The sequence below is a fragment of the Pavona decussata genome, unplaced genomic scaffold (assembly GCF_977016875.1).
Source record: "Pavona decussata unplaced genomic scaffold, jaPavDecu1.1 SCAFFOLD_9, whole genome shotgun sequence".
Classification (NCBI taxonomy): domain Eukaryota; kingdom Metazoa; phylum Cnidaria; class Anthozoa; order Scleractinia; family Agariciidae; genus Pavona; species Pavona decussata.
The window spans coordinates 2,894,215-2,917,964 of NW_028145432.1; the positions used below are offsets into that span (position 1 = coordinate 2,894,215).

General features: G+C 37.8%; 2 protein-coding genes across 2 annotated transcripts; both read left to right on the forward strand.

Annotated features, from left to right (window-relative positions):
* The first annotated feature begins 4,147 nt into the window (after nt 1–4,147).
* On the forward strand, nt 4,148–7,416 carry LOC146488560 (major facilitator superfamily domain-containing protein 6-like). The gene has a single exon (XM_085116604.1). It carries the CDS (start codon nt 4,441–4,443, stop codon nt 6,124–6,126), a length of 1,686 nt encoding a protein of 561 aa, XP_084972730.1. The 5' UTR covers nt 4,148–4,440; the 3' UTR covers nt 6,127–7,416.
* A 5,096-nt stretch (nt 7,417–12,512) lies between these two features.
* Nucleotides 12,513–18,578, forward strand: LOC146488561 (trafficking protein particle complex subunit 11-like). The gene is made up of 5 exons (XM_085116614.1): nt 12,513–12,763; nt 13,481–13,568; nt 17,007–17,141; nt 17,448–17,626; nt 17,984–18,578. The coding sequence occupies exons 2-5, from the start codon at nt 13,515–13,517 to the stop codon at nt 18,009–18,011; spliced, it is 396 nt and encodes a 131-aa protein (XP_084972740.1). The 5' UTR covers nt 12,513–12,763; nt 13,481–13,514; the 3' UTR covers nt 18,012–18,578.
* Nucleotides 18,579–23,750: the final 5,172 nt, after the last annotated feature.

Below are 23,750 nucleotides of genomic sequence, written 5' to 3' on the forward strand. Positions count from 1 at the left end.
ACCAAATATATATAGAAATTCTATGATGTAATGATGTCGTAACACACCGGACCGTAAATCGTTCACATAGCGCAGAAGATCCTCAGAAAAAGCGAGGACTCTGAGAACGGAAATTTCGATATAAGCGAAAATGGCCGCCACGCGACTCAACGCCCGCAAAGCGCACTAGTTGACAGAGACTCTTTGATAAAACTTGATTTGTTGTGAAATGTCATTCGGAGCGTATACATTGGCAAGGACAAGGTTTTGATTGTCAAGCTTGATTTCCAAAATTATTGATCTTCCGTTTTTGTCTTTGATACTTCTTATCACCTCTAATTGGTATCTGGGGTTAACAAGAATCGTCACACCTTTGCTATGATTTGATCCATGGCTGTAGAAGATATTTCCATCCCATTCCGATCGCCAGATGTTTATAGATTGTTCGGTACTTAAGGTTTCTTGGAGAAAATAGCAGTGTGCGGTCTGCCTATGAAGCCACTTAAACACTTTTCTACGTTTGATAGAATTATTTAAACTTCTTACGTTTAGCGAAACAATTTTGAAGTTAATTGATAAAATTTCGTTATCCATCCTGCATTAATGTATTAAAGCAGTTACTAACTGACCTGAATTTGTTTGGACTTATCTTAAACCTAGGCTGTCGTATTTGACTCGCTTGCTGTAAAGCATACCTGTATTTAAAAAAGTAGAATTCAAACACGGAATATATGCAATTGCCAAACAGTGTTTTTGTAACTTCTATACATATAAGGAGAGATGAAAAATATATTTTTCAAAGATATCCTTGTCAGTTGGATTGCCCCCCCCCCCCCACCCCATTTTTAAATGGCTAGGAATTACTGCGATAATGTTGAAAGTAATAAGGGAAGTTTGAGTGTGCATTACAGTTGTAACGGAAGTTTTTTTTCCCAATGAATAATATCAAGCAAGTCATGCGCAAAGTTTATAATGCAAAGTCTAGTATAGATAGACTTGTTATCTATTCTTGTCACTATAATAATAAATAAGATATTTTAACAGGGAGCCCATGTCACAAAATGTGGTTTTCAGTGAGGCCCTGCATAAATCTAACGTAAGAATACAAAAAAATTACAAATATAGCTATCTAAAAAAATAAAAAGTAAAAAGGATAAAATCGATAAAAGAGTCTACATGTTTCTAATAAGACGTCTAAAAACTAAGAAATTGGAAATGTTCCTAATGCCGTCTGGGAGAGCGTTCCAGTCATCTACCGCATGACAAATAAAGCGATGCTGTCCCCATGAGCGCTTTGTTCAGTTTTCTCAGTACAGTGTAAAGGTGCGCAGTTCCTTGACAAATACAGCATGCCACAATAGAAAAGAGGCCCCTTTTTTATCTAGATTCTTAGTCATAGTTACATTTTAGCAAAAAAGGGTAATCCTCCGAATAAGCATTTAATATTGCTTGCCAACACTCATAGCCGTTAAAACGCATTGAATTAACTATCGTCCTAAAATTTGGTCTAAAATGAACAAGTTGTTTGTCTTCTTTTGTTAAGGTTCTGAGATTGACTTGTTTGCGAAAGATATAAAACATTGTTCGCATTGTTTTTGGTTGGCCCAGGACTCGAAACATAAATCGTATTCACCGTGCTGACGAGAGCCAACCAGCTCGAAACAGCTGTCCACGGTTGCCGTATTCTGTTGATTCTCGGTTTGGTCTCTATTATGTCGCTGTCGTGTTAAGTTTTCTACGCAGTCCGATCAGCTTTGCAGAAATTTGAGTCATTTATATTTTGGCTGATTAGATCCTTTACAGCTCCTGCGTATACCTGCAGCATTTTCGTTGTGCGGTTCCTTGCTTATTGTTTGCTTCAACAAGAAAGGCTTAATAAGGGCCCTCGTTTGTTCCGCACTCTACACCGCGTAGATTTTCAGTCGTTCGAATTCCCCTCAGCAAGATTGAGATCCTTTAAAAGTTTTGTATTTTTTAAGAAACTTTAAGTTTTCAAATTTTTTGGAAGCCCTTGGAGTGTTTAGCTTTTAAAGGCGAAAAAGAAAACGAAAAAACAGTTTCACCTTCGTTTATACCTAGGGAGGCTTGAACTGGCCCTCTCCTCCCCAAAAGACAACGAACTACGTCACTGCGCCACATTTGCATGACTTGCAATGGAAAGATTGTATCAATTACTTGTTCAGGGTGTCTAGCTATCTGGCACCATTGACGCAACGATTATAACTTTGAACTGCCAAAGAAATACGCAAATGAGCACAGAACACCCTCGGACGCTTCTCAATCGTACTTTCCTCCATTTCGCGCGAAGATGATGACTGATGACTTGGACGACAATCTCGATCTGCTTCTGATCGGCTGATCAACACGGCAATTTCCCCCTCCACCCCCCCCCCCCCCACCCCCCTCCTCAAAAAAAACCAACTGTCCGTCTGAAAGGAAAGTTGTCTCTTATTTTTGGTAAATGGAAGGATTAAGCAGAAAGCACAAGCACTAGCTGTTTTTTTTTAGAATAAGTTAATTCGTCGCGTTGATTTTACGTCCTTGTTTTTTGTCCCGTAATGGCGGCCGATGGTGAATACGCTTTCCGTAGACTAATGATTTTGATTAAGTTCCGATTAAATTAATATAAAGTTTACAGCCCAACGAGCGAGTGACATTTCTTTGAAAAGAAACACAGCCTCTGGGAACAAGATTGCCCCACATGCATTGCGATAACTCGTTCATTGCGCATTCACGAGTTAATAATAGCATTAATATAGCCGTGAAACAGTCAAAACTAAAAACATTGTTTATAACTTTTTCGATTTTAACGAATTTTCCCCGAATGTTTCCATAAAACATGCCGTTATTAGGATCATAAAAAAACTGCCGCAATTATTTTAATTGGTCCAAAATATTTGCTACAATTATCCCTTCTTCAGACCTTGTAAAACCACATAAAAACGATTGCTTTGTTTATTTTATGGCCCTTAGAAGAAAAGAAAGTATTTTGCTGTTCGGTAAAAATAATCTCATGCTATTTCTTTAATATTTTTATTTCTTAGGCATTTACTTACTGTAACCAAACTGTTACAGGAATAAATCAGATTACTGCCAGTACTACGTGGTTACTTTCTGAAGTGTATTCATTTCTGAGGATAAACGCAATATCTGGGAAAACCTGACAAATCAAATTTGAGACCGGCTTTAACTGGAACGGATGATGCTTAGCTGTAAACATGTATAACATCAGTTCCGTTTTATGATATAAAGCAAGCAAATATATTTGAATTTCAAGCAGATTCCAGTTTACAGTTCTCGTAAACTTACTCGTTTTGATTTCGACCTGACCCAATTATCTGCCCTTGGGTGTCCGAGAATGAGGCTGTCTTTTTTCTTTGCCAGCTGTTCCATGTGTTCATGCCCATGGTGCATAAATTTTAATATTTAAAAATACTCAACATACAGCTGTAAGCTAGAATGTTAATTACACGATCGAAAAATGAAGCATTAGAACATATTTCCCGATAGATGTAGACAAAATTACCTTCTTGGTTTGTCAGCTTTCCTCGGATTTACCGAAATGTATCGTTCTACATTTTAATTGGTGGCGTCAGTTTCGTTGTTGTGAAATAGTGTACCTGTTTCCATCTTTACCGCCTTCCTTCTGCTTCCTTTTACAATGCTTTTAGCGTTACTGTTTGTTTTGTTTTGTTTCGGCTTTTTGCCGATCTTCATTGGTGCTTCTCAGAGTATTATCAAGAATTTTCCCCCGAAAATTGAGACTCTATATTGAAATTTGTCGTTCCCCCCAAAATAATTTTTCTTTTTTAATATTTACAGCGTTAAAACTTGTATAATACTAATTAACTTCATGATATCCTACTCAAAATATAAATATTCATACTAACTTTCCGTTGAATTTAGCTTTTCCCTAGCGGACAAAACAAAAAAAAAGTATTTAGAATTTCAAATCAGGGTCTTTAACAGTTTTTAGTGTCTTGCTGTGAATTTAATACAGACATTTTCAACAAAATTAAGGACTTACTAAGAGCACTGACGAAAAAGAAAAAAGATTATTCTGATCGTTTATCATGGCTTGCCAGCGGTGTGAGAAAAGGAAATAAGTGGATATTTCGTGGCTGACACAGTTCACCGATCGCATAATCAGTTTTTCGTCCCTCTAATTTATTGCCCGTCAATCAAATTCAAGTACGAGCGGATATAAATTGGGAAATATGGCATTGAATTTTCATCAAAACATCATTGGCTGCGGAAGGTGGTTGGACGGTTTTCTAGTGCATGCAAATTTTTTGGAGTTAAAGTCGAAAAACATCTGTTCGGCATAGCTACCCAAGCGGAAATTTCCGAAACTATACTGGCCAAAATTTAATCGCCTAAACTGCTTTCGTTCAGGAACTGTCTGGGTGCTCGGTGGTTGTGTGAAGTTGTAGAGAAAAAATCTAGAGTGAAGAACGACTGATGTCTGAGAAAGAGACTCTAGAATCCCCTGGCGGAGAAACCGGGCCAAATAATAGAGATTTATTTAATCCTGAAGAAGGCATTGTGACCGAACCGCTGTTAAGCGAACATCCAAACAAGAAATCCGCTTGGTTCGACAAGATCCGCTCGAGTGTTGCTATCAACCAAAACCTTCTGCTGTACAAGGTGTTTTATTTCTTTTATTTCGCAGCGCCCGGGAGCCTCTTACCGTACCTATCGCTGTATTTCAAACATTCTTTGCTACTGCCTCCTTCTTTTGTTGGCGTGCTAGTAGCTGTAAAGCCGCTGTGCCTGTTTGTTAGTGCGCCTATTCTAGGAACCATTGCAGACAAATACAACAAGGTCAGGACTGTCCTACTGTTGGCCCTCTTCAGTTACATTGTGATGAATTTGCTGATCGCTGTTGTACCACCCGTAAGCGTACACTGTCTAAGTGATGTACACGACAAACTGAACATTACACACAACCACAATCAAACGAATTTGGTCCATCGCTTTGACAACGTCAACAAAGAACACAAAAGCCCAACAGATACGGTTGGGAATACCGAAATGTGGCAGGAAGCTTGGTTGTTCGACCTTTATACTAAAAGTGATCCGACGATTTACAAAAATGCCAAAGTGGTGTTTGTGATTATTTTGGTGATCACAATAGTTGGCGAACTAATAGGAGCCACATCTAACACTCTGGCAGATGTCGCCACATTTAAAAACCTGGAAAACTGTCCGCACTATTATGGAGAGCAGCGTTTGTGGGGAGAAATAGGCTGGGGGATAAGCGCGTTTATCACTGGTTCTATAGTCCAAGGGCAGTACCGTAAACAGACCGATATTTGCCCCGAAGATGTCTTCGACATTTATCGGCCGTTCTTCTACGTGAATGCGGTCCTAATGGCAATTGCGCTGTTCGTATCAACTCGCTTCAACTTCCAAGATGCGGACAAATATGTCAGCGAGAGATGTTCATTGATCAAGAGTCTTCAAGTTTTCATGAAATTTGAGTACGCGCTATTCGGCTCGATTGCGCTTTTCCTGGGTTTTGCGCTAGGATCCGCCGAGACATTTTTATTCGTTCACTTGGTAGAGCTAGGCGCCTCCCCGTCCCTATTCAGTGCGCTAGTTGCAGTTCACTGCATATCCAATGTTGCTCTTTATTACGGCTCCGTGTATTTCCTGGCGGTGGCTGGCCATATAAAGATGCTCATAGCCGGTCTGCTGATTTACGCCTTGAGGTTTTACTACTTCTCCGCCATTAAAAATCCCTGGCTGGTGCTGCCCATTGAATTCCTTCGTGGGGTTTGCTCTGCGTCCGTTTGGTGCGCGCTAGCGTCATACGTTGGCACGCCGCCCCGGGTTGGCGCTACCCTACAAGGTATCCTACACGCACTGTACTACGGTCTAGGTAGAGGCCTCGGACAGCTCATGGGCGGCATCTTGATCCACAGTTATGGTACATATCCCTATTTTCGCTTTTTTGCCCTTGCTGATTTCTTGGTAATGATTGTGGTCGCTTTGCTGTGTCCATATTTGAGTTCGCACGCTACAATCTGGATGTCTCTCTCTGGCTATACGCCGCTGAAAACCAACCACACAGATTGCTGTCCGAGAATCTACAAATTGCCCAGCTTATCAGCAACTACAGAATCTACCAAAGAAGAAAAATAAGTTATTCTGGTTTTTGTTTGAGAAAGACTTTAATTTTCACTCCAATCTACCCCCTAAAATTAAAGAAGCATGGGTTGTAAAAAATTAAATTTTGTTGATATCAAGGAAATATCCCAGAACATAGGAGAAAGGAAAATTTATTTTAACTTCGATATAGAACGTACATACATCACGGCGAAGAATTTATTTAACTGTTCTCCGAAGAAAAGAAGCAAACGTTCAAATTCCTTTTAATTTATTTCCTTAGCCTTAAAAAGTGTTTTCTGTTTTATTAAAATTTCATAAAAAAAAGGTGTTTATTTTTGTTTCAATTAATCAGATTGGCGGTCAAAAGGCTGAACAATTCCATTATCTCCTCTTTCAAATTCAAATTTATTCGATGTAGGTAACAGTAAATGATCTCATTTATGTTTTAACGTTTCAACGAGGAGTAAAATTGTTTTTGATGAGGGGAAAATCTGAATCTGGAAGAAAACGTTTCCACTTTTTTATTCAGTTTTTTTCTGAAGAAAAAATGTGTTTGCCGTCCCGAAAATGTGCTAAAATTAAACTGTTTTAAATAAAGGAAAAACAAGAAACCTAACAATACGAAGTTATTTCTCGTGAAAATCCTCTACTTGAACATTACATAAAACAAAGGTAGACTTGAATATCTGGTGACACGTTTAAGTTTATCAAGAAATTGGATAAGCGCTCTTTGAAGGTTTCGTTTAGCTCAGTTCAAGTTTTCCATTGTCGAAAAAGATAAACTGTAAATGTAAATATCTTATGACTTCGGTAGCGCGTCATTAGCGTGCCAGAGGTAATATTTGTCTCCATGATTACTATATTGGACATCGCTTCTGTCATACTGGTCTTCACAAAGCAAATATTACAAAATGTATTCCTTTCTATTAAATTTTTCGATTGTTGTATTATACGTCATGGAACTATTCAAACAACAAACAGGAAAAATGTGTAAATTACTAGTGGCAATCGTTGCTTTGCCGGCAATTTTCAATTTATTTTTGTTTTGGGGGGAGTAACGTCAATTAAGTATTAAAGCTCAGTATAGTAAAAAAAGAATCGTTAACCGAGAACAACTCAATATTGTCAAAGTACTGGTTTAAGTGGTCAGTATTGGTACACTAATTCAATGTCAGAGGAATATGTTCTTTCTAATATCTTACAAAACCTACCGCCTGGATGAGAGGACAACATTGAAGTCTTATATGTTCATTAAAATAGAACACTCAAATGTAAAAAGCTCGAATTTGCTTGTGGGAATAAAGTAACAAAATTTTCTGTCTATGTCTCCTGCGTTTAACTTTTTAAAAATGTTGAAGCAAGGCAGTTAGTTGGGGGCGCTGGGGCTACTTTTCTACTCAAGGTAGTAATGGAGCAAAGGAGTTTGCTTCGTAATCGGGCAAAAATCGAACAGTGGCACAGTCAACTCTCTCACAGCGACCACTTCCCGTAAGCGAGGACTTTCTGTATCAAATCGTTGTGATCAATCAGGTCGAAAGCCTTTCTGTAATCAACCAAGATAATTCTAACTGCAGCTCCAGACCCATCTGTGGCTTGAGACCAATGATGTATCATCGAGATTAGAGCGTTGAGCGTGGAAGACTTTGGAATGCCACTCGGATTTCTTTTTTCCGGGTATGCCTGTTGCTTTCTAGAATAATACATCATTCTCAAGTAAATATTTCTTTTTTCTTTGTAATTAATTAATCAATCTAGAATTAGGTTTATTTTGTTGATCTTTCCCGCAAGCGATCACCTCCCGTAACGACCAACTGGGTCGTTCCTCAAGGGTGGTCGCAAACGAGAGAGTTGACTGTATATGGAATGAGCGTTCTGCGTCGGGTGGATCAACGATCAACCCTCAAGGTGACGTCATAGGTATGAATAGGTCAGTGGAACCAGAATAGTGACGTCTCGAAGGAAACAATGGTTCTGGAAGTTTTGCCCAAGCTTGCCCAGGTTGATAGGGCATATGCGCACACATATGGGTGTCAGTAAAACGCGGACTAGGGGTCGGGGCTGGGGTCTCTATTTTTAAAATATTTTTGCTTTCTTTTTTTAAAATTTTTTCATTTTATGTATTTTTTTTTTTCACAACGCCGATTTCTCTTTTTAATGTTTTTATTTTCCGTGTTATATCATTATTTAATACTTTCTGAAAATTTTTAAAGCTCGGAAATTCAGCATGGGACTTTTTGGGGGTTTATTTTTGGTCCAGGGATTTTTTTGGGTTTTGTTGGAAGCCCTGGGGATTTTTTTGGGGGGGTTTTGATTTTTGCCCCCATTCGATCATCCCGTCACTTTAAATCCGGAGTACCCCTCCTGTGGCATGTATAGGACAGTATTTTTGCACTCGTTTGTTAAAGTTGGCTTTGGTAGAAAATAGGTTCAAAACAATCTTCATACGGCTCAGGCTCCTTTGACCACTATAGCGCTAGTCGGTGATCTCAGAAGTTGGCGTTAATTATCACTCAACAGGTCTGTTTGTCTTTGCTGGTAAACACCCATGGGACAGTGGTCGCACGTTTCTCCCATTGCTTTGGAAAAGAAAATGAAAATTGGCAAATGTTGAGTTTGCTCTCCACGCAGTCGTTTTTAGGGGACTTGTATTACCTCCTAAAAACGACTGCGTGGGAGGCTAATGTTGAGTTTACATACAAATTTGTCACGCTACTACTTTTCCATTACCCCTACGATTCAAAGGTTTAAGGTAAAAGTTTTAGAGGAACCGAGGAAAACCAACCAGGTTATCTTTTTCACCAGTCACTTTAATGACAAAATCCACCAAACTTACAAATTTGCTATGTGGAAACAGCGCTGCAGTTATGATATCAACTGCAAAAGCCGGTTCAATTCTATTTTCAATGTTCAAGCGTTTATCTTATAATGTCCATAGGCGAGTGTATCACAACCGTTTGCCAAGATGTAACGCTTATCGTCATAGCGTGAAAGACTTGCTTTGGTCAAAGCCACAGAATAGAGTTGATGGTTCCGCTTCGGATAAGGTTCATTCGGGCCATTTTCGGTAGCTCAGTTTCAGAAAAGCGGATGTTGCTCTATTAATGTGTAAACCTTCTGAGTAGACTACAAAGTAAGCCACCGTTTCTTGATTTTGGATCGTTTTGGCTTCTTTTCTAATGCCTCCCGTTCTAATTTTCAATGGTGCATTGACAATGTCGTTTTCTTCTTGTTGAGTTGATGGTGACGTTTTACTTGTAGAAAAAGTCTTTGCTATGCGTTGTGTCATTATAAGTAACCACTTTAACCCTCCCTTTAACCCTTGAAGACGCCTTAATTACATAATTCTACTCTAAATCAAAGGCTCCTGTAAGCCAACTCGTGAATGCAGATGACACATCAGTAATTGAAATTAAGACACTACACTACCTTGGAAGCTAAAAGAAATGATATCTTTTCCCCGATCATGTAACGAAAAGCAACCATTCTTGTCCTATAAAATGATTGTAAACCTATCCCCTGCACATTGAATGAGGTTATTCTGATGCACCGATTAAAAAATTTTACGTGTTTTTTATTCAAAGTTCATGCCGACGCTTGACTAATTGAATTTTTATTTTTAAATTCTTAAAAGCCACCGCACTTTGTGAAAAAACGAAGAAACGGCTCAGATTTTACGAAAAATTATGCTCTTCAGATTGAATAAGATTTTTCTGATGCGCCTTGAAAAAGTTCTCGTGTTTTTTCCACTAATTGAATTTAAAACACCGCAGCTCTTTCAAAAACTAAATAAAACCACAAATCGAACAAAACATTTTTCGCCGTTAACGCTAAATTTCCGCTGTTGAAACCATCGAGCATCCCTTAGAAGTTTCCTCTTTCGATTCACCGTTTCCAAGAGGTGTGTTTCCCTTCCGAAAACGCAAAATTCGCTAATTTCACCAGCGCCAGAGTGAAGTTCCGCTACATTACGATTACTCATTCACTGTGCACGCCTGAAAGTTAACAACACGATCCAACCAACCAACCAACCAACCTAGTGAAAACCTCACCCCCCCCCCCCCCCCCCAACAACTAAGGATACGCGAACGCACAGTGACTGGCTTAGTTACTATGGGTACGTAAATTTTAACATTGTAATTAGCATGCTATTTAAAGTTAAAAAATAGGATTTCTTCGTACGCGTCAAATGCAATCTCGTCCCCAGAGCCCGCGCGCGTTTTAGGCCAGCGGTGGCCACACGTCCACGAGCTCTCATACGAGCTCTAATCAGAAACCGGAAGCAAGGATCCAGGAGATCAGGAGGGAGAGGTCAACACGTGGGCTCTGCTGTCCGCATGATACGGGCCATCGTGACGTCACTTCCTGTAAAGCGCGGGATTTTGTCCAGTTTCGAAAATGGCGCTGGTGATTTTGTTGCATCAAACGACTTTTTTTCCAGCAAGGCTCCAGATGGGGTTTGTTTTCTTGCTGAGTAGACTTTTAATCTTCTTTTCTCGATATAGGTAAGTGTTCATTTATTTTCAACCATGAATTATGCTGAAAATATTGCAGTGAAGAGTTACGTGTACTTCCGCTGATCGAAAAAGCTGAGATTGTCCGCGCCAGAAAAATTACATCTTATTAGTTATACAAAGTACTGGTGAAACTGACATTTGGCTCGGGACGAGGTCAAATCTTATTGCAAACGTTCCAGTTGAGATTAGAAAGTTATATTCAACTGTAAAAATGATCAGTGCGTTTGTTTCGCAGAGTGAAAAAACAGTGAAAATTAAAAGTTTGTGTTTATTGCTGAAACTTGACCTGAAGTTACAGAATTTGCCTCCAACATTATTAAAATTATTGATAGATACAAAATGATGATTCAAATGAGCTTATTTTAATTTACCCATGCCATTTAACCTTTGTAAAGAAGATTTTTGTTGAGCAACCTAGAATTTTAAAAAAGCTTGCAAAACAAGCGGACGCCCGAGGAAACCGAGAAATTTCTCGAAATTTCACACCAAATCGCGTACTCCTGAGCTCAGTTTTCTGGCCACACATATTCATAATATCTCCAGCTTTCTCTATATCTCTGATACGGAGAAATCTTGTCACGAAAATAACCATATCACCTGAAATGATCAACAAAACGAATGAGCAAGGAGACGATAAATGCTGTGTTTCAGTTGATTTTCATTAGTAAAATTATGTAAGAGTAGAAGTTGAGTAAACTTAGTACTAGTCTAGTGAATAATTGAACCCTCCTTATGAATTCTAAACGTGTGAGAACAAAACTTGTGCATTGCCCCTAGAATTTTGATGTTTAGATACAGAATGTTTCGACTATTTTGCTTTGAAGCTGGCGTTAGCCGCTCGGCCTCGCAAAAAGAAGTCTTGTCATGTTTTCCTGTTTTTGTCAAGTCCCGTTGCCCATTAACAATTACCAACTGGCAAATGACTTTGTACTGAAGGCTTCTTTGCAACGTAACTTTTCCCATAGCTTTAGAAAAAATGTTTTTCGCCTTTCTTTTCGCGAGCGCTCGACAAGACAGTACCGGAGAAATGCGTTTAAACCCACTGATCATTTTTATTAAGTTGTAAGATAATTGTTTTTAATGGCCAATCGAAAGCTCTAAACCACAGTAAGATCCCACTTTTCCCTCCTTGTTAAATTCTTTTGGATTCTTAAGTTGTCCTTCTTCAAAGAGGCGCAGGCCGTCACTGTTTTGTCGCATTTGCTATCAACCAGTGTCAAACTTTTGCGTGTTTTCATACTTGAAATATTAACTTCATGAGTGATGATGCTGTTTTCATGTATTATGGTAATAGGTTAATACATAGCTATGATTCTTTGATGGCCTGGCGTGGAATCATTCGACTGATCATCCAAGAAAAAAAATTGGTGAGGTTGTAGTTTATCAGTCATTCAAACTTCCCGGGTCTTACAGGAAGTGACGTCACGATGGCCCGCATCATCCGGACAAGCAATCCGATTGCGAAAAGCCGAAGTTGACCCCTCCCTCCTGGTTCATGCCCAGTCTTCCCAGTCTGACTGAAATCCAAGATGGCTGCCATTGTTGCTGTGCAGTGACTCCCGGGAGAGGGGGGGGGGGTACTCCCTTATATGGGCTATATAGGTATGTGCGGCGCCAAAGGGTATGGTTTTTCGGCTGTTTTGGTCATAAATAGGGTATCGCTTTTAGCCATTTTGCCGCCATTTTGGTAATAAATAGGGTATAGATTTTTGCACTCTAGTCCTGGGTTCGATTTTTTTTACAAGAAGCTACTTCAGGTCATAAATAGGGTAGGGAAAATCGCAGATTTTAGTCATAAAAAGGGTAGGGAAAATCACAGATTTTAGTCATAAATAGGGTAAGGGTTTTGGGAAGCGGGCCGCACACCCCTACCCAATTTTTTTTGGAGTACCGCCCCGGGCAGTGACTCCACCGTTCTTTTGCCCGTTATAAAAAGCTAGCTAGCATTGTACTTGAACGATTTACGATTCAAAACTTGCTGATCTTTTTGGCATTAAATGACCTCGAGATTATTGAAGGTAATAGTGGTTTTCACAAATGCATTTCAGTGTTTTAATTAGTACTAATTGCTCATTTATGTATGCATGGTTCAGAAAACTTACAAGAAAGAAGCTGTGAATTATGAATTCCAGTGTATAGTGGAAGTTCTGCTTTGTGTGAGTACAAAACAGCTGCCTCAAAATTACATTTTTACATACATTGTAAGCCAAGTTTGAATTGCTTCACAAAATAGGAATAAAATATGATAGGTCAACCATGCATAGGAAAAAAACAGAATTAAAATAGACTATTTTATACGTATTTTGCAATGGAATAGAATCTACCTCCAAAAATAGGAATAAAATAGTATTTTAAATCTATTTTGCCATTTGTTCAAGGTTGTCATGGATAAAATAGGATTATGATAGCCTATTTTTTCTTATTTTCCAAAGGAACTGGCCATAGTCAATCCTATGTGCAGAAAAATAGAAATAAAACAGTCTAATTTATTACTATTTTACTGAGCAACAGTGATGTTTCAAATTAAAATAGGATTAAAATAGCCTGTTGAACAAGCTATTTTTCAGCTTGCTATAAAAAAATAGAAATAAAATACACCACCTGGTTCAATCTTGCTTTAAAATAGGTTTAAAATAGAAGTAAAACTCAAATAAAATAGATGGTCTATTTTCCTTATCAGCTAAAATAGAAATAAAATATAATTAAGTGTGAATAAAATAGTATAAAAATAGGTGTGATAGGATTAAAATAGCCATAAAACGGAAATAAAATAGGAGTTAGTTAGCGCTCAGTTGATTGGCCTGTAAAATTTGCATAATTTCTTATGGCACCAATGATGTTGAACTGGTGCGGTATAACTTTTTTATCTGGAGACAACAACTCCATTATCCATGAACCCTTTAGAGAATGCTGGAAGTTTGGATTTCTTTGGCCAGAGACCTTGGGGACGAGGTTTTCAGGGTGAGTTACGGTTCGCGTCCTGTCAACGGACAAAAACCTTGGACCTGCTCTCGTTTCCACGGAGTGGATTGAAAATGAGACTCTTAAGCACCTTAATGTCACTAATTCTTAAACAAAAGTAGCACAAGATGACTGGACTTCTAGACGTCATAATTGAGTCTAGAGAGAAACTCACTCATAGTTACTCACATTTTCTCCCCCCTAACACGCTCAAGTTTCTTTGTAGCTTACACAATAATACTAAGAGTTTTGATCCGCTAAGTTCTATATTATTCCTAAGATCCATAAGTCACCTATGGCTGGCAGGCCTATTGCAGTGTCTCGCTCTTATACTTCTAGACCTATTAGTGTTTGTTGATGAGCTAGTTAAACCCGTCATTACTATGCCCACAGTATTGCGTGACCCCGGTGAATTGATTAGATGTTTAGAGCAACTTGAGATACCCGCTAATTGCCTTCTTGTTACGGCGGATGTGTCATCACTTTATCCGAACATTGACACTAAGAAGGCTATTGTTGCACTTGACCTCTTGCTTTGAGAGGGCAAGGTGGCTCAGACCGCTCTCTTGGTTCAACTCACTAGACTTGTCGTTGAAAATAATTTTCTTAAATCAGAATTTAGCGATGATATACACCATCAAACGTTTGGTATTGCCATGGGAACTCTGTTTACAGTCACAGCCTCAAACGCTTTTATGTACTGTCACAAGAGAGACATTATCGAGCACTTCTGTCGATATTTATTTCTCTACAAGCGTTTTATCGATGAAGTATTTATCATCTGGGATCGCCCAAAGGAGAAACTCGTAGAATTTCTTTGTGCTTTTCACTCCAAGGATGAACCATATTAAGATAAGTTACGAAATTAGCGAGTCTGGTTTCTTTTCTAGAATTGTTACTTTTTAAGGACCCTAGCTTTAACACACTGCAGTATTCTATATTTCAGAAACCACTTAAGGTGGCTGAACACAGTTTGCGCGCGCTTTACAAATTCCGTAAGTGATACTATTAAGCTCGCGCTAGGGTTGTGGTAAATACGGCGGTCGATAAAGTGATCCCTCAATTTCACATGAAATGGATAATAAAGTTAAGTTTTGATCCTAAATAACTAAGTTTCTCGTTTCTGGACTCTTTTTCTGTTCCTTCCGAGCAGAAAAAAAAAAAAAACATTCACCAAGACCTTTCGCATGCTTTTCATCTTTGCCATGAAACCCAAATAAAACCACGCATGCGCATTGACCAAAAAATTGCGACTGGTTGTTTTCGTGGAAATGAACTGTTTTCTAAGAAACCGTTCATTAGAATTCCCTGAAATTAGGCATGAAAATAGTTCCCTAAAAGGGTAACTCGCCTACAAAGAGAAACCTAAATCTAATAGAGGGTATCTTCACAAAACATTAAAATGCAAAATCAATATTTGCAGGAGATCTCTCTGTCAAAATTACATGAAAATAGTGCAACTGTGTCAGTGTTTTGTGAGTTGTTCTGGATACAAAAAATGGGAAAAATCTAATGAGTATATTTTCTAAAAATTAAGGAAACCTACTATTTATGGACGTTTAATAGTTCGCTGCGTTGCCAAAATACATTTTTTCTTAGTTGGTCTTACACCATACCAATTTTGGGCGTCCAGAAATACATAGTTTCCATATAACGTCTTCTAACACCTGTACACTAAAAAACTGTATTCGGCCACCTAGACAGTTTGCGCGCGCTTTACAGATTCTGTTAGTGACGCTATTAAGCACGCGCTAGGGTTGTGGTAAGCAAATACTATCGATCCCTCGATTTTATACCAAATGGATCGCAAAGGTGAGTTTCGTTCTTTAAATAACTCAGTTTTTCGTTTTTGAATCCTTCTTCATTTATCACCGAACAAAGAAAGTGAGTTCATGAAGCGCTAAGCCTTTTCCCACGCTTTTTATCTTTGCTGAGAAAACCTAATTAAAAGCCGCGCATGCGCATTTGACGAAAAAATTAAGACTGGTTCTTTTAATTGAAATGAACTGTTTTCTAAGGAACCGCTCATTAGAATTTTGTGAAATTTGACAAAAGAGTAGTTCTCTAAAAGCGTAGCTCGCCTACAAACAAAAACCAAATTCTAACAGAGGGTATCTTCAAAAAACATTAAGGTGGGGCTTTACCTGAATTTGAGTGAAATTTGAAGAGGTTTTAAGAACGGATAGAAGAAAGAAAATGATTTTTGGAACACTAACAGACAGTCGATAACCACGCAAGAGCACCCCAGGTTGCTAGTGGACTAACTTGGTATCCGTCTATTAATTATTAACTACAAATTCTAATTTTAAAACTTCACTAAATCTTCAACATTTCTTATTTCTTTTAATTTTACCAATCCTTCAAGAAAAATTATTTCCTTCCAAATATACCTAAAAATCACCCAAAAATTCCTAAAACACCCCGAATCATTGATTTGTGTTATGAATGGAAGGTTTTTGTGTTGCTTGAAATGCAAATAAGATATTCCCATTTGACTGATTTTAAGCGGCGTGAAAACGGCTTTCAGGTGTACCCCCACCTTAAAGTGCAAAACCAACATTTACAGGAGATCTCTCTGTTAAAATTACATCCAAAATTACATCATTTGTGAGTTTTTCTGTATACAAAAATGAAAAAATCTAACGAGTGCATTTTCTAAAAACTAAGGAAAACCATTACTTGTGGACGGTTAATAGCTTGCTGTGTTGCCATGGCAACGGCACTTTGCTCAACGAGAGGTATCAAAATTTATTCCCTCTTAGTTAATCTTGCACCATGCTAATTTCGGGTACTCAAAAGTACGTAGTTTTCAAATAATGTTTACTAACACCTGTATACTGGAAAACTGTGTTCGGCCACCTTAATAAGTATCTCTGTATACCATTCGAGTCATTTCACCCTGGTAGCAACAAAAGAGCTTTTATCAAAGGCGAACTTATGCGTTACGCCAGAAATAGTTCGGCTTATAGTTCATTCAGTGAGACAAGTCAGCTATTCTGGAAACGTTTACGCCTTAGGGGATATCCTGCTAAGATTTTGCTTCCCATATTCAAGGACATAAGCTATAGCAACAGAAAGAAATGCTTCTCTAAGTATAATAAGTATTCACGACAAAGAGGGGTGATATTCAAAACGTATGTTAATTGCAGTCATTTAGGGATCAAAAAGGTTATCCTTAAGCATTTGCCCAATCTCAACTGTATTGTTAGTTTTGAATCTACTAACACGTTAGCACATCTATGTAATGATTGTTTAAACATCACACCTTCTACGCAGGATTCTAGTCATATCCTGCATATCATGTTGCTGTGTGCTGCTCACTAGTACCTTGTTAAAAAAAATTGTTTTTAAAAATTGTTATTATTACTATTATTATTTGGTTTTTGGTTTTCAAGTAGATAATTCTGGACTGAGTTGTTTTGTTTTGTTTTTTTGTAGTTTTATAACCAGCAGTGTGTAGTGGAGACAGCGCTGACTCAAGGAGAGGGTGGACTGTATCCCTTAACAGCCAAGACAAAAGTTATTCCATTCCACCTCGCTTCACAACCCAAAGATGTTGGAAAACAACTTCAGGTAAAACGCTATGACTGAATGCAACAAAGTAGAGGAGCTGTTACAAACTAACAGTGAAATAGTAAAGAAAACTTTGAATTTGTTTTTATTCGTCTTAGCTCACGTCACAATTCAATGTCAATTATTTCAATGACACCAGTCAGAGGTCAGAATTCTCTTTCTCAGGGGTAGAAGTTTTGGCTATACCTACAGATAGGTACTGTACAATGGTAGCCACTTCAAATCTTACTGAAAACTCTGAAATATACCAGTCACGCATGGTTTTGCTTCCTTTACTGATCGCCATTTTGGTTTTGTTGTTCCCAGGTCACCTCCATTGCTTTGGAGCTGGGTTCCCGAGAGTCTCAATGTACTGTGTTAGTGTGGAGTGGTGGGGGAGGGGAGGCTGCCACTTTTAAGACGTCCTTTGTATCATATGGCTTGAAATCAGCTGCCAAAGAGGATCAGTTTGATTGGGACGACTTACAAATTTTCCCTAAAGTCAAGTAAGCCTAGCACAAGCAATAATGCTTCTTGCTTGTATCTTTCCTTACGATATTATAGCAGTAATCTCTAGCAATGGTTGCGCTTTACATGTATTGCTGTCAAGAACACTTCCCAGGAACCAATATGTGTATTTATATTCTTAGTTTGATTCCCAAAAGAGGAAAAATGGTAGTCAGAAGGAATACTGGATTTCTTTTGGGTTTCTTGTTTTAGAAAATGATTCAAGGAAAATGTATGTTGAATCTATGCTCATTGTTGTATGTTCTCCATGCTTTGTGATTCAGTTGGAAAACTAGGAAGGGATTTGGCTTGCATTATTTTGAATTCATTGTGTAATTAATTTTTTCTATATTTAGAACCAAGGAAGCCCAGAATAGACGTTAAACTAAAGTACGAACCACCAGCACTTGTTAATGAGTTTCATGAACTTCAGTTGGCTGTTGAAAGCTTGGAAGACACACCAGTGAAAGACCTCAGGTAAAACTACAGTGGCAACCAAATCTGTCATGTAAGACACATACAGTGTACCATGTTCACACTTATGGTTTGGAAACTAGACTTTCTCCAAGTCTGGAGTCCATGTAGTCAGGCGGAAAACAACTTCTCTCCTCACGACTCCATGGCTTTGTCAGTCACGTTTGGCCCCATAAAGGCCCCATTGGTGGGGGCGTTTGAACAGGTCGTTCAACATTGTTGAAAGCGTAAAATATCCTTCAAGCTTGTTGAAAGTGTGTTGAATCAAATTTAAATCTGTTTAAACTTTCATTCAACATCTGTACAACATTTCCTTTGTTCTCGGATTTTACTTTAAAGAGAAGGTTTTTGGTCAATTATTTGTGCTGTTTTAGCCAATACACAGCAAAATCTCTTTAACTATGTTCCCTTTAATATAGGGGCACTATAGCGTATTTGTAGTGAGACGTTGAATAAAGGAAAAAATATATTTTTATTGATTTGTAAATTAAAATAATGGTTGGTATTATCAAAGAAGAACACAACTAGTGCCCAGAAGCTGGGATCAATCATTTTTGGGTGCAGATGGCTAGGATGGAAATGGAATGCAACTTGAAAAGGGCGCCAACTATTTCAAGTGTGTAGTGCGAGATTTTGAGCATCTGCTAAAAACTGATTGTAAATTAATATTCCGCTTACATATCATTTCATATTTTAATCGAAGTGCTTTAAGAAGAGTGATTTCACGTTAAAGAGCAGGTTTTTGGTCAAATGTTTGAGCTGTTTTAGCAAATATACAGCAAAATGTCTGTGACCGTGTTTCGTTGAATAAAGAAAAACCATATTTTTATTCGTTGACACATTAAAATAATGATTTGTTTTATTTAAGAATAACACAACTAGTGGCCAGAAACTGGGATCAATAATTTTTTGGTGCAGATGGCTAGGATGGAAATAAATTACAACTTGAAAAGGGCGCCAACTTTTTCAAGTGTGTAGTGCCAGATTTTGAGCATCTTCTAAAAACTGATTATAACTTAATATTCTGCGGAGAAATTATTTCATATTTTAATTGAAGTGCTCTAACAAGAGTGATTGCACGTTAAAGAGCTGGTTTTTGGTCAAATGGTTAATTTGTTTTAGCCAATATACAGCAAAATATCGGTGACCGTGTTTCCCCTAGTATTGGGGTACTATAGCGTATTTGTAGTGAGATGTTGAATGAAGAAAAAACATATTTTTATTGGTTGGCGCATTAAAATAATGGTTCGTTTTATTTAAAAATAACACAACAAGTGCCCAGAAACTGGGATCAATCATTTTTGGGGTGCAGATGGCTAGGATGGAAATGGACTGCAACTTGAAAAGGGCGCGAATTTTTTTGGGCGTGTAGTGCAAGATTTTGAGCATATGCTAAAAACTGATTATAAATTAATATTCCGCGGAGAAATCATTTCATATTTTAATCGAAGTGCTCTAAATGGAGTGATTTCACGTAAAAGTGCAGATTTTTTGTGTAATGTTTGAGCTGGTTTAGCAAATATACAGCAAAATCTCCGTGACTGTGTTCCCTTTAATAAAAGGGCACTATAACGTACTTGTAGTTAGACGTTAAATAAATTAAAAAAAACATAATTTTATTGGTTTGCTAATTAAAATTATGGTTTGTTTTATTTACGAATAACACATTTAGTGCCCAGAAACGTGGAACAACAATTTTTGGGTGCACATGGCTAGGCTAAAAATGGATTAAAAGTTGAGAAGGGAGCCAACTTTTTCAAGTGTGTAGTGCTAGATTTTGAGCATCTCCAAAAAACTGATTATAAATTAATATTCCGCGGACAAATCATTTCATATTTTAATCAAAGTGCTTTAACAAGAGTGATTTCACGTTAAAGAGGAGGTTTTTGGTCAAATGTGTGAGCTGTTTTAGCCAAGATACAGCAAAATCTCTGTGACCGTGTCCCCCTTAATATAGGGGCACTATAGCGTATCTGTAGTGAGACGTTGAATAAAGAGAAAACCTATTTTTATTGGTTGGTACATTAAAATACCGGTTTGTTTTATAGAAGAATAAGACAAGTCGTGCCCAGAAGCTGGGATCAATCATTTTTGGGTGCAGATGGCTAGGATGAAAATGGATTGCACCTTGAAAAGGGCGCAAACTTTTTCAAGTGTATAGTGCGAGATTTTGAGCAACTGCTAAAAACTGATTATAAATTAAAATTCCGCGGAGAAATCATTTCATTTTTTAATCGAAGTGCTGTAACAAGAAACATGTCACGCTAAAGAGCAGGTGTTTGGTCAAATGTTTGAGCTGTTTTAGCCAATATACAGGAAAATCTTCGTGACTGTGTTCTCTTTGATATAAGGGTATTATAGCGTCTTTGTAGTGAGACGTTAAATAAAAAAAAACATATTCGTATTTGTTGGCACATTAAAATAATGGTTTGTTTTATTTAAGAATAAGACAACTAGTGCCCAGAAACTGGGATCAATCATTTTTGGGTGCAGAGGGCTAGGATGGAAATGGATTGCAACTTGAAACGGGCGCGAATTGTTTTGAGCGTGTAGTGCGAGATTTTGAGCATTTGCTAAAAACTTATTTTTATTAACATTCCGCGGAGAAATCATTTCATATTTTAATCGAAGTGCTCTAAGAAGAGCGGTTTCACGGTAAAGAGCAGGTTTTGGGTGAAATGTTTGAGCTGTTTTAGTTTATACAGCAAAATCTCCGTGACTGTGTTTCCTTTAATATAAGGGCACTATAGCGTATTTGTAGTGAGACGTTGAATAAATAAAAAAACATATTTTTATTGGTCGGCACATTAAAATAATGGTTTGTTTTATTTAAAAATAACACAACTAGTGCCCAGAAACTGGGAACAATCATTTTTGGGGTGCAGATGGCTAGGATGGAAATGGATTGCAACTTGAAAAGGGCGCCAACTTTTTTAAGTGTGTAGTTCCAGATTTTGAGCATCTCCTTAAAACTGATTATAAATTAATATTCCGCGGACAAATCATTTCATATTTTAATCGAAGTGCTCTAACAAGAGTGATTTAACGTTAAAGAGCAGGTTTTTGGTCAAAAGTTTGAGCTAACAAGAGTGATTTCACTGAAAACAGCAGGTTTCTTGTTAAACGTTTAAGCTCCTTAAGCCAATATACAGCAAAATCTTCGTGACCGTGTTCCCTTTAATATAGGGGCACTATAGCTTATTTGTAGTGAGTCGTTAAAATAGAGAAAAAACATATTTTTATTGGTTGGCACATTAAAATAAAGGTTTTTCAAGAATAAGAATTTAAGAATAAGACAACTTGTTCCCAGAAACTGGAATGAATCATTTTTGTGTAGAGATTGCTAGGATGGAATGGATTGCAACTTGAAAAGGGTCGCCAATTTATTCAAGCGTTTGGTGCAAGAATTTGAGCAGCTGCTAAAAACTGATTATAGTTTAATATTCCGCGGAAAAATCATTTCATTTTTTAATCGCCGTGCTCTAACAAGAGTGATTTCACTTAAAACAGCAGGTTTCTTGTAAAATGTTTAAGATGTTCAAGCCAATATACAGCAAAATCTCCGTGACTGTGTTCTTTTTAATAAAGGGGCACTATAGCCTATTTGTAGTGAGTTGTTGAAATAGAGAAAAAAACATATTTTTATTGGTTGGCACATTAACATAATGGTTTGTTTTATTTAAAAATAACAAAACTTGTGCCCAGAAACTGGAATCAATCATTTTTGTGTGCAGATGGCTAGGATGGAAATGGTTGAACTTGAAAAGGGTCCCCAATTTATTCAAGCCTCTAGTGCGAGATTTCTCGTGTCAAACTTAAGGGCGAATTAGTAGCAACTTTTGGTTGCACGATTTTGTAATGTTTGTAGCTTTTCGCTCAAATAGCCACTCTGACAGTCCCAAACCGGACTGCAGTAATCAAAATGTGGTAATATAAGAAAGTAATAAACTCGGCGAATCGCAGTATCCATCGAAATAAAGGGTCGCATGCGTTTTAACGGGCTTAGCATACCAAAAACGTATATATGCGTCGAAAACACCGTTGTTGCTTCTATGAATTTCTTCTTGTTTAACTTAAGCTACAACGTCATGATAATGTGTGAATGGCACCAGCTGATGTATATTTCCATCATCAAACCCAGCAAACCGACTACGCCTCCCGATTTCCGCTGCATATCACCGTTCGTTAAGCAACAAAGCCCAAAGTGCCAATTTTTCGGCCAAATAACAGCACCAAAAATTACACTCATTTATCATCAATTTTTAATCCAAATAATCTTTTCAAAAATGAAAAGCCTACATTTACAGCAAACCTCAAGGTCAGACCTTAGTATCTGACTGGAAGTTTTCCTCTCAACGCTTTCCGAGGGCTATACTTCAGCCATTTTATCAGAGCCAGTCTTGTGTATCTCACGTTGCCTCGTTCACACCCGAAAAGATTTCTGGGTAATTCAGCCATAGCGTCAGCGTAGAACTCCTGCCCTTTCCATTTGGTAGTTTTTGAGCACAAATGATGACAGATCAAAGTCAGAATAAACACCATGCCCATTAGCCTGAGAAGAGCACTGAGACAAATTCCCACTGCTTATAAATTCCTAAAAGGTTAAGAAAGATTTTACGGCGTCTTATACATTTCACCCATAATACAACTGCCATTCCTTTCTTATCTTTACATTATTGTCAACTGCTAGCCACTATAAGCGTGTCGTCCGTAACCCCCTTAAGCCAGCTCTGTATAGCCGCAAAGGGGCTTCCTTCTGCAGTGTTTGTTCTTTGTGCAATATATTGTGAGCTGTTTCGTTTCATTTATTTATTTTTTTCATTTATTCATTTTTTTTGGACTCCTAAAAGAGACCATTTTAAAACACAGACAAATAAAAAATACAGTGACTTTTCGTGTGCATTCCTAAACGAGACCTTTATGACGGCTTAATATTCTGGCGTTTTGGCCAGAGCAGCCTAAGTGCCTAAATCCGAAATTTACACGCACGACCCTGAACACAAAATTGTTTGCAGTCAAGTATTCATCATTTTTATGTTAAAACCAAGACGCCAGTTAAAGATGTAATCAGGCTTTAAAAAATAATATACCATCAGCTTTAACATCGTTGCGCGATTTCAGTACAAAAATAGGCAAAAAAAATAAATATCTTAAGAAAAGTTAACTAAAACGTCAATTTCTGTAGCCACCCTCTGGGGTATAGGCTCGAATTTCCCAGAAAGGATTGATATTCTGCTTTGCATCATAAATCACTTCAGAATGATCTGTAGCAATCAAATGAACAAGAAACGGTGCTTTCAAGTGTTGTATTTTTGGGCTAGAAATCATGTCCTTAATGAGTGCCATAAAACAAAGGCTAACAGGTTTCTTAGATACATTTTCTGAAAAGACAGGCCAAGTTCTGGCTTCAAGGCCGTCTGTTAACATCAGTTACATTGCTTGACAAAACAAAATGTGATTTAGACAAGCAGGGTTATAACATATGCACCATATTTTCATTTGTTCAAGCTCATTGGACTTACTTGACTTATACCATTGAGCTATTTGAGCTGATTTTCAAAAAGGTGGCTACAGAAATTGAGCGCCTTTGAGACTTTCGAAGCTGAAGGAATATGCTAGTCATTAACAATACTCCAGTTACGGTTCATC